Below are 11658 nucleotides of genomic sequence, written 5' to 3'. Positions count from 1 at the left end.
GGCGGTGGGTCCCCCTGGGGAGAGACGCTGGGGTCATTCAGCCGGCACTGCCCCGCGAGCCGGGCTCCAACACCACCGCCCCTAGCCCTTCTCCGGCTGCGCGGTTCCCATCCAGAACCCTCGCCAGCCCGCCAGGCCCCGCCTATTTTTCTTTTTTCCTCTTCCAAAGGGGGTTACACGCCCCCCACCCCATTTCCCTCTTCCCCCAACCTCCGGGCTTAAACCAATTACGCTGCTTTACAAACAGAGTGAGGGCCGGGTCTGGGGGAGGGGGCGCAGCGGGAGGGGCGCGGGGGGCGCGCGCGGCGGCGGGGCGGGAGGCGCGGCGGCGGCACTGGCGGGCGGCCGCCTCGCAGGTGCACCTCGGGCTTTGTAGGTGCGAGCGTCTTTGTGCGGCGGACAAATGGGGAGAGGACGAGGAGGTGGGCACTCGAGCGACGTAAGATCCACATCAGCTCAACTGCACTCGCCTCGCAGAGGCCGTCCGCTCACTTCCCGCGGAGGCGCTCCCGGGCGCCGCGCTCCGCGGCCGCCGCCTGCCCCCGCCCGCCGCGCCCCCGCCGCCGCCGCCGCGCACGCCGCGCCCCGCAGCGCCCGGCTTCCTCCTCGCTAGGGTGGCGTTGGGGCGGCGCGGGTGCTCGGTGACTCCGGCGGCCCGGCTCCCCTCCCCGCCCCGCGCCGCGGGCCGCCCGTCGCTCCGCACAGGGCTGGATGGTTGCATCGGGCAGGGTGGCTCCAGGATGTTAGGGACTGTGAAGATGGAAGGGCATGAGAGCAGCGACTGGAACAGCTACTACGCGGACACACAGGAGGTAAGAGGCGGGCAGCGGGCGGGACGTTCCCGGAGCCCGTGCCTGGGGAGGCCAGGCGAGGCGGGCGCCGGGCAGGGCGGGAGGCTGGCGGGCTGGGGGCGCCTCCTCGGTGCCACCGCTGCCCGCCCTCCCGCTGTGGCCCCGTCCCGGCCTTGGCCCGGCCTCGGAGCCGGATCTGCTGCCCCGGGGGGAGACTGGGTCCCGGCGCTCGCGCTCGGGCCGGCGAGAGGGTGTTAGGAAACTCTGGGCTTGCAAAGGACCGGCTCTGGGAAGCAGTCGCCTCTTGCCTGCGGAGAGCGGGAGCCGGGGCCGGGCCGGGGCCGGGTGTCGGGTTGGCGGGCGGGCGCCAGCACCAGTTGGAGGCAACTCTAAGAAAGCCACAGTTCGCCGCAGAGAGAGCGGCCCCTTCCTCCCGCGGTTGAATTTGCAGATGTCTTCTGATGAAAGCGCGCTGCAGCTAAGTTGAGCGTGTTAATAATGAAAGATTCCGAAATTTTATAAAACTTCTTCAAAAGCCATGTTTAGGGAGAAGGGTGCTCATTCTTCTCTAGAACCGCTGGGTGGCGCTGGTGCGAGCTGACTTTTCCTCCAGCACTCTGGGCGGAGAACCTGTTTCTCTTCATTGTCCCCTTGGTGGCACGTTCATGTGGTTTATTTTACAATGTGCACAAAGGGATTGCGAGGACAGCCAGGTACAGGCAGGACCACCACCTACTAAAAGTACTTCTCTAGAAACGGCTGGCGATTACCCCCCAAAAGTTTACCATTATAGACAATGCTTGTTGAAACTGCCTTGGATAATCTTGGGGAAAGAAAAAAAAAAAGTAAAAATACTTTAAGACATTAATTTAAGATATAGAAATTTAGAATCAGGAAATATTTTCATGGTAATTTATTTAGATTTGTGTATATATATCTCTCCACAAACTTACCTCGAGTTTATTTGCACACCATAGCAGAGTGTGTGCCTAGTTAAATCTTTGTTCATCTTTTATGTTTTCAAGTGAAATATTTGCTGATGAAAATAAATGTAAGGATATCATTTTTATTAAATTATCAGAGAGATAGTCTTTATATTTCTGGACTCTGCGTTTTTAACATAGCCAGTGCATTCCCAAATTGCCGTTGATAAGGCTTTTCTCTTACTGCTGATTTTAAAAGGAGCTCAGAACTCGCCCTCAGGTTTAGTTCAGATGCAGTCGTCTCTCCCCACTCGTCAGTTAAGCCCCCTATGGAAAGAGCTTCCTCACATGTTACAGCTGAGAAATAGGGAGGAGAATAGCATTAAGGGAAAGTAGGTAGACTTTGATTTTGGAATTTTAAAGTACTTGAAACTATTCATGTAGTTTCAAAAGCCAGGCTTTGAAATGATCAGTGTCTACTTATCAGTGTGGGGAAAAAATAGAGATTTTTATCTACAAATTGTGTTACCAAAATTTTCAAACGTTAGGGGGCTGGAACTAGGCAATGAAACTAGTGCAAGTTTCTGAGTGGCTTAAAGAGGTTACATGTTAGTTAACTGTATGCAGTGTGTTGATATTATAATGCGCTCTTCCCAGCCCCTTCTCCTGTGGTAGATCTGTTTTTAATTTTTTTCCAAAACATTTAACTTCTGAGTTTCTTTCCCTCTTAATATTACAGTTGCTACAAGTAGATGGAAAACACTACTTCTAAATAAAATAAACAACAAAAAATCACCATTGAGCGAAAACTGCTAAGACAGTGAAGCCAGTTGTTGGGAAATGGCTGGTCACATAGCCATGAATGCTTTGCTCTGTCAGGGAGAGGGGAACAGCCGCCCCGCACAGCCGAGGCCGCTCCGCCGTCAGCAGGGCCTAGCAGGCTTAGGCGAGATGGACTCAGAGCTGGTCCCTGTTGCCCGCCCTGGGGGGGCTGCACCAGGGAACCCACCTCACCCTTAAGGTAGAGTGAATAAGCAGAGAGTCAGAGATTAATTCTATTTTCGGAGTTTCAACTCCTTTCAACCAAAAGGGCGCTTTGCCGAGGCCCGCCTGGGGTGGAGAGCCGGGTGCCGCCTGGCATGGATGGAGGCGGCAATGGAGGGTCCCAGAAGCCGGCCCGAGCCTGGCGTGTGGGGCGATTACGCGGTCTTCCCGGGGGCATGTTTTCTGCAGCGCTCGTCTTTCCTGCCCGCCGCGCTAGCGGTTTGCGCCCGCCTGCGAGCCCTCTCTGAGCGCGCGTCCCGGGGAGGGCGCTGCCGCTTTGCCGGGCGGGGTCCTGGGTTTGCAGAGGTGCTCGCCGCCGTGGCCGGGCCGCCCGCGCCCTGCTAACCCTCCCTTCGGGGCCTCTCCCCTCGCTGTCTCGCTGCAGGCCTACTCCTCGGTCCCGGGCGGCAACATGAACTCGGGCCTGGGCGCCATGAACTCCATGAACAGCTACATGACCATGAACACCATGACCACGAGCGGCAACATGACCCCCGCCTCGTTCAACATGTCCTACGCCAACCCGGGCCTGGGCGCTGGCCTGAGCCCTGGCGCCGTGGCCGGCATGCCGGGCGGCTCGGCGGGCGCCATGAACAGCATGACGGCGGCGGGCGTGACGGCCATGGGGACGACGCTGAGCCCGGGCGGCATGGGCGGCATGGGCGCGCAGCCGGCGGCCTCCATGAACGGCCTGGGCCCCTACGCGGCCGCCATGAACCCGTGCATGAGCCCCATGGCGTACGCGCCGTCCAACCTGGGCCGCAGCCGGGCTGCGGGCGGCGGCGACGCCAAGACTTTCAAGCGCAGCTACCCGCACGCCAAACCGCCCTACTCGTACATCTCGCTCATCACCATGGCCATCCAGCAGGCGCCCAGCAAGATGCTGACGCTGAGCGAGATCTACCAGTGGATCATGGACCTCTTCCCCTACTACCGGCAGAACCAGCAGCGCTGGCAGAACTCCATCCGCCACTCGCTCTCCTTCAACGACTGCTTCGTCAAGGTGGCGCGCTCCCCGGACAAGCCGGGCAAGGGCTCCTACTGGACGCTGCACCCGGACTCCGGCAACATGTTCGAGAACGGCTGTTACTTGCGCCGCCAGAAGCGCTTCAAGTGCGAGAAGCAGCCGGGAACCGGGACCGGGGGCGGCGGCGGTGCCAAGGGCGGCCCCGAGAGCCGCAAGGACCCCTCGAGTGCGGCCACCGCCGGCGCCGACTCGCCCCTCCACCGGGGCGTGCACGGTAAGGCGGGCCAGCTAGAGGGCGCGCCGGCCCCCGGGCCCGCCGCCAGCCCCCAGACTCTGGACCACAGCGGGGCGACGGCGACAGGGGGCGCCTCGGAGTTGAAGACTCCAGCATCCTCGGCTGCACCCCCGATCAGCTCCGGGCCTGGGGCGCTGGTATCTGTGCCCCCCTCCCACCCGGCGCATGGCCTGGCGCCCCACGAGTCCCAGCTGCACTTGAAAGGGGACCCCCACTACTCCTTCAACCACCCCTTCTCCATCAACAACCTCATGTCCTCCTCGGAGCAGCAGCACAAGCTGGACTTCAAAGCCTACGAGCAGGCGCTACAGTACTCGCCCTACGGCGCCGCGTTGCCCGCCAGCCTGCCGCTCGGCAGCGCCTCGGTGGCCACTAGGAGCCCCATCGAGCCCTCAGCCCTGGAGCCGGCCTACTACCAAGGTGTGTATTCCAGACCCGTCCTAAATACTTCCTAGCTCCCGGGACTGGGGGTTTGTCTGGCATGGGCCATGCTGGTAATAGGAGAGAGAGAGAAAAAAAAAAATCAACAGCAACCAAACCACACATATCAACCTGACAAAAGCATAATAAAATCCCCAATTATTTTTATTTCTTTTTTTGTGCACAATCTTTTCCCCAGTACAAAGGACTGTTACTTTGTTATTGTTATTCATAACGCCTTGTGTATATTATTACAAAGAAAACCAACCCCAAACCGACAAAAATTTTTTTTCCTGCAAAGTTTTAATGATCCACAAGTGTGTATATAAAGTCCCCCTACTTCCTTGTCCCTGTCCCTTTCTTCCCTCTTTCCCCTCCAGACACATTCTGGTCTGTGCAGGGTTTATTTAAAGAAAAAGGAAAGTTGGTCAAGCTTGTAAAATATTCGTTTGTGCTCCCCCACCCCCCAACTCCCCTCCCACCCCTGTACCTGACCCCCAACACCCGCCACGAGTTTACAGGTCTATGGCAGTACTCTAAACCATAAGAACTGAAAGGCTGAAGAAACAAGTAGACACTAGGGGCTGTTAACAGTACGAGGGACAACACCGCTGTGATGCAGCAAAACAAACAGATTATAAACACCAGAGCCATTTGTTTTCCAGCTTACATTCCCCATACATTCAGACAGCAGATGTCTTAAAATGAAACACATATATATTATGTATGGACTTATTTATGCACATGCTCAAATATGTAGACATCCTCCATATATTTATGTGACATACAGAGGTAACAGATAAGTGACATACATCTACATTTTCGAGAGTTGCCTGACCGAGAAGTTACAAAGACACCCCCCCACCACCACCACCTTGTCCTCTCCACCCACATACAGCCCTGGGAATCAATTCCTCAAAATTGCCCTCCTCAGTAACTCTGCTCCTTGCCTTGCAGAGTGCCATGGTCATGTTATTCTGAGGTCACATAACGTGTAAAATTAGCTTCTATGTTATCTATACCATTTAAAGAATTTTTTTTCCAGAAAAAAGGGAATATTACAGTGTTGGAGGAGAGATAAGTCATAGGGAGCTGTATTTCAAAATTTGGTCCAAGATTCCAAAATCCAATTGATTTAGGCCATTTTAATTATTGCCATCGTGTGCTTGTTTCATTCAGTGTTAATGCACTTTTCACAGTTGGACATGGTGTTAGTATAGCCAGACGGGTTTCATTATTATTCCTCTTTGCTTTCTCAATGTTAATTTATTGCATGGTTTATTTTTTTTTTCTTTACAGCTGAAATTGCTTTAAATGATGGTTAAAATTACAAATTAAAATGTTAATTTTTATCAATGTGATTGTAATTAAAATATTTTGATTTAAATAACAAAAATGATAAACTTTAAGCCGTGGAATATGTTCTTGATCAATTGCAGTTAAGGACTTTAAATAAATCAAATGTTAACAAAAAAGATTTCTGTTATTTTCCTTAATTAAATCCAAAATAGATATTCTGAATGTGATATTTTTCAAAGTCCTGGCACTGAATATAAATGACAAAAAGGAAAATAATCTAAAACAGAATTGTTTTGTTTATGTTTAATATATGAACATGTAGCTAGTAAAAAGCAGTTAAAGAAATTCAATAAAAGTAGGTAGATAAATTGATTTCATATCCCAAGAATTGAGATTTTGAAGACTGTTTTTTCCCAGCAATATTTACTTCAATTTTTTGATAGGAGCTTAAGTTCTCTGTGTTTCCTTTGAATCTTCCCACAATGAAATCAAATATTAATTTAACCACCTTCCCCAATGTATCATTTTCCTTTTTCTGAGAAGTATTCGAGTGAGAATAAAGTATCAGATGTGGCTGATAAAATTAAGTTGTCTACAACAGAGAATCCTGAACCCTCTTTTCATGAAAAGGGAAACAAAATGTAACCATCACAGTAGCTTTGGAGGCGACCGGGGGAGGCAAGTTAATTCACTCCGGCAGGGGAAGTTTTGCGCCGCCAGGACATTTCAGGATAGCTGCTGTTTTATATTTTGTGAAGATATTTTTTAAAACATTGTTTCTAAAAGTATTTTTTCCTGAGAACGCAAAGCTGGCGATTTGTTTGCCTTCTAAGAAGCTTTTAAATGCAACTTCACACCCCCACGGTTGCTTGAGATCACAAAATCATTAATCTCCTTTGATAGTAGGCTCACTTTCCAGTCCACCTATTTCTTTGTAAGTCTTGTTCGGATTGACATCAACAATAAGAACACCAGCCCCAGCAAAGGCTGGCCTGCCTGAGCCCTTGGGTGTGAACTCCATCCTCGCCAGCGCTTGAACTTGGACAGCCGTTACTTTGATCGCCCCACTCCACGCCGCGGACAAGATACAAAGGGCTGTGTGAGTCCCTTAATGATCGCGTAATTGCCTCCCCAGATGAGAGAAGGGGTGCCATGCAGCCCTTGAGAGAAATCCAGAAATCCCAAACTCCCGCTCTCACTTCGGCTAGTGAAAGAGAGGGGAATGACTGGTTTGAGTAATTTCAAAACCTAATTTGGAGGCCTCGAAGGACGTTAGCGTGCCAAAGAGAGGAAAAAGCGTCCAATCCCAACAGTTATTTATATTTGTATAGCGGGTAAACAAACGTCGGCAAATTCGAATTCTGAATGTAACGTAAAGGCGTGAGCTCAGGGCCTCGGAATTTTCCCCGGCCCCACTCAACCTAAATCGTCTAACTTTCGTGTGTTTCCCTCCGTGATGTCCCCGTCCCTCTCTTTAAAAATGTTGACAGTATCGATGTCTTGCCTTCACCCATCAGGCTGAAGTTGGCCTTAGCTCTTGCTCTCTTACTTGGTGGCAGAGACTTTTTCTGGGCTTCCGGCCGCGGCCCCTTTGGAGACCTGCCTGGGCAGCTAGAATGGGGTTTGGGCGAGCCGGGCCGGCCTCGTGGGCTTCGCCCGCGATTTTCTGACAGCGCCTCTGCCACCTCTGGGCGCGCGATCTGCGCCAGGGAGGCCGGTTGCCGGGAAGGCGGGCAGAGCAAGGACCGCCAGAATCTCGAGGTGACAAGTGCAGTTAGTTCTTCATTGTTCGGGCATTTTCCCCTCCCAGCGAATAAATCTGTTGAGCCCGAGACCTAAAAGTCAACAAAGAAGGCCAGGCGCCTCGTCACCGCTCCTGCGGCCCCCAAGGCCCGCGCGGCGCGGCTGCTCCTGCTGCGTAATCCCTTCCTCGGAAACCCCGACACACAAACGCACGGGCGCCCGGGGCCGGGGCGCCGCGCCCGGGGCCAGGAGGAAAACAGCTGTAGGTCGCAGGGCTGCCGGACCCTCCTGGAGCGCGCCGCCTTCCCGAGGCGCCCCCTCCCCCCCCGCCCCCGCCCCCCTTTGCATCTCTGAGTTTCTAAATTTCTTCACCTCGGATGCTCCTGCAGACAGGGGCCGGAAAGGGGATGCTGACCGCCCAGCCGCGGTCCACCGGGCTCGCTTTATTTAGGAATTTCGCCCGAGGTGGGGGAGGGGTCTCCGGAGGGGGAGGGAGGGAGCGAGAAGGGAAAACCTTCCTACAGACCCGAGCGTGCAAAGCTCTGGAGGCCCTCCGATCCACTGACGACGCCACCGAGCAAAAATTTTACAAAAAAAGAAAAATGTGTCGGGAGTGAGTATAGCGCTGGGAAGCAGAACTTCAAATGTTACTTTTACCTTGTTCCAGGCCTGAAACATTTTTAAAACTGATAAAAAGAGAAGACAATTAAACATAGGAAAGAAGAAAAGCTCGCTAGTTCTACTCAGCAGAAACTATACAACTTAGAAGTGTTCCCAACTAGAAAGCAGCTCAGTGTTTTCCACGCGGTGGATAATATAGTATTTAAACCCAAAGATAAAATTTAATTTGCATTGTCCCTTGGCGTTCCCCTCATAGCAGAATAAATGGGTGAGAATTATTATGGGAGGAGGGATTAAACAAACAAAATCCTATTAAAGTTCTTAACTTCTGTTTCTATTTTCTGAAGGCTAGATACCCGATTGATTTCACCGAAAGTATAAAAAACATTATTTTTTTCTCAGGAGTCTGACAGATTTGAATGAACCGAAGAGGGAAAGAATTCCTGGAGTGATAAAATTTAAAAACCTCCTTGCTTTGGCAGTATAAAAAATTGATCTCAATTCCACGAAAATGCTTATTAAATTTCTTCTCAAAAAAACTTTGCAAAAAACGATCAATACAAATTCCTTTCAATGCAGACTAAAGAAGGAGACCTGTGGTCCAAATTAATTAACCTTTCGTCAAGATCAATTGGTTTTCTGTCGATTTAGCAGTAATATTGTAGAACATTTAGCTATAACGTATTTTAATGTGATACCTCAATATGTCAAGAGGAAAAACTCGATGAACAGATAAAATTGCTTACATTATTTAACAGATGTTTAATACATTTGTAAAAATATTTTACTTTCAAAGATTAAATTTTAGTTGCTTATTTGAATTGTAATGTATTTTGCAACTAAATGGAATTAAGATAATGTCTAATTACATCAAGATAAATGTGTGCAAAAAGATGATTATTTGTAAGCTACCTTGGGCTAAATAGGTAATTAAATTATGCTGAAATTTAGAAATAGGGTTTTCCCAAGCTGTGAAAGAATCATTGGCATCAATAGAAACCCATGAAAGTAAGAATGTAATAAAATGAAACAACTTGGAAGATTTTACAACCTTCCTATTTAGAAATAGAATCCATTTGGGGAGATGGAAGGTTTTTTAACAGTAGTCATTTATCAAGTTTTATTTTCTACCGATGATCCTATTTGGTGTATCCAAGCTACATTTAATTACAGGGTACTTCAAATATTGGGCTTTTTCTTTCAAACAGTTAAATTTGAGGCCATGTGGTTCCACTGGGGTTTCTCTTTTTTAGCTCTGGGTCTAGTTCTGTTCACTGAACTTTGGACAGCTCAGACTGCAGTCCTCACCTGTTTTTTTCTCCAGCCATCACTCTGGCAAGCAATATGGGGCTGGAAAATACCCATGCAGTTCAACTTTAACTTGCAAGACACATGCGTTTTCCTGCTGTAAACGTAAAGAATCTGACAAGGGGGAAATCCTCACTTGCTACCTTCCTTTTTCTATCCTACTTCTTCATTTCTCCAATTATGTTAGCTGTGGCAACACAGTGTAAGCTCAAGGTGAGTGTGAGCTCCCCTCTGCAGCCCCGGAAAGTGAGGAACATCCTTCCTTTAGATGCCACGTCCTGATATTTTCTAGTCAGTTTAGAGTATAAAAGCAGAATATTCTCCCTCAAAATCCAGGAAGGAAAGGGCTGAAATGGCACGAGTGCTAGAGGACCTGAGAACGCAGGTGCGATGCTGGTCAAGTCACATGGAGATCAAGTTGAGAACCTGGCCAGTGCCACGGCAGGCCTGACTCAGAGTTCTAATCACCAGGCTGCCTGCGGTTGACTTCCTACTTCTCTGCTCAACTCCTCTCAAGGTTACACATCAGGGGCTTTTTTTCCCCCCTAATTCCTGAAACCAAGAAAAACCACCTGGAAATACCCCCCAAAGCATTGCCTGGAAATAGGGAACAATGCATTCAACTGGAAACCTCCTTAGTTGCTTTGCCCTCTCTCCCATGAAATTTTAGCTACTCCTTTGCTTGTCTAATCATGTCCCAGGTCAGTTTTTTTTCTCTCACACCAAGGAGTTGTTATTTTAAAACACAAGCAATTTAATGAGAAGAATGTCAGGGGCTTTGTGGTGGTTTGTTTCGTTTACATAATTTTAAGGACCCATTATGTACGAGGGAGGAAGGAGGCTGCAGTCCTGGAGAGCTGATTTTCTTCGGGTGATTCAGGTGACTGGGAGCGTTTTGGGAACGTTCGCCTAGCTCTGAGTCCCACCTGGCAGCCTCTTGTTTCACTCAGCTACAAACGCCTAACCCAACAGCTGCTGAACGCCGAGCGCCAGCTCCCGCCACGTTCTCGCCGGCTCTTTCCTTGGGGGAGGCGGCTTCGCGAGCTCAGACTGCAGCGAGCCGTGCTGCAGCGCAGGGCACCGGCCAGGTTTCCTCGCCTCTCCCTGGAGTCGCACTGCCTTCTGCTGACACGCGCTTCCTTTGTGTCATGCCTGGCTAATATATTAATGGGGCGGATAACCCGGATCCTTTGAGGAGGGGTGGAGGGGTTGGAGACGGAGAAGGGAGGGAAGGGAACCAAGCAGCTCTAGCTTCTGACCCTTGGGCCAAAGAGTTCAGAGGCAGGGGGGCGGATGGGGTGGGGGTGAGGGTGGGGGCGGGGAAGCGGGGCGCGGGAGGAGAATCCAGGTGGGGAAAGTTCACATTGAGGGCGCTGAAAGCTAACTGAGATGCCTGCAACAAGTTTTTGGAACAGGTGATCGGATGCTCAAGTGCTGTCCTGGTTCAGAAGCGCGAGGCCAGGGCCAGATGCCGCGGACGCTGGAGAAACTGTCCCACTAGCCGCGCGGGCCGCGCGTCGGCTGCCCGGCCTGCCCACCCGGCCCCGGCCCCGGCCCTGCCGCCGCCCGGGGCCTGGTGGCGCTGCGCTGTGTCCTCGAGTCCGCGGTGAAAATCCTCACTGCGTGTCGTGCGGATGCCCATCCCCGAGGGGTACACCTTCGCAGACTCATCAGGCTCTAGCTAAGCCGACCACCTTGGACTCTGGGTCCCAATGGTTAAAAATAAAGGCTTCCAATCGCCCTGGCCCGCGGCTCTCCTCGAGACCCCAGCTTCCCCCACCCCCACCTCTCAAGGAGGCGGAGTGGGGGGGGGGGGCTGGCCTGTCTTTGGAGGGCCCAACAGATTAAGCACGGGGGCAGCCCTTGCGCTCCGCCACGCAGCGGGCGGGAGGACCCGCCACCCCGGGCCGCTGCCGCTGGGTGCGGGCCTTGCCTGCTGTCCGGGCCCCGGCCGAGCGCGGGCCGAGCCCTCCAGCCAGGCCTGCGGCTCCGCCCGCCAGCCGGTGCTCGGGCGCCCCGGACCCATGCTGCCCGCAGGCCGCGCGGCCCGGCGTGGCGCTCATTGCCGAGGCTGTTCTCAGCGCATCAAAAGCCCGGGCTTTCTTCGGCCGTATGGGCCGCGAGGTGAACAACAATGCCCGGGCCCCTTCACTTCAAAAGCGGCGATCAGGGGAAAGGCTCCCCCAGTGAATTTTTTTTTCCTCCGCCTTTCATTCCTGGTTTAAAAAAAAAAAAAGGCATCAGCGA

At 51.9% G+C, this 11658-nt stretch overlaps 1 protein-coding gene across 1 annotated transcript; it reads left to right on the top strand.

The window, feature by feature from the left end:
• Positions 1–504: 504 nt before the first annotated feature.
• On the top strand, positions 505–5915 carry FOXA1 (forkhead box A1). Its single transcript, XM_044765517.2, has 2 exons — positions 505–812; positions 3144–5915. Exons 1-2 carry the CDS (start codon positions 741–743, stop codon positions 4473–4475), a joined length of 1404 nt encoding a protein of 467 aa, XP_044621452.1. The 5' UTR covers positions 505–740; the 3' UTR covers positions 4476–5915.
• The last annotated feature ends 5743 nt before the right edge of the window (positions 5916–11658 follow it).

The sequence above is a fragment of the Equus asinus genome, chromosome 2, assembly GCF_041296235.1.
Source record: "Equus asinus isolate D_3611 breed Donkey chromosome 2, EquAss-T2T_v2, whole genome shotgun sequence".
Taxonomy (NCBI): domain Eukaryota; kingdom Metazoa; phylum Chordata; class Mammalia; order Perissodactyla; family Equidae; genus Equus; species Equus asinus.
Note: the sequence above shows the minus strand (reverse complement) of the source record. Positions and strands in the feature narration are given on the sequence as shown.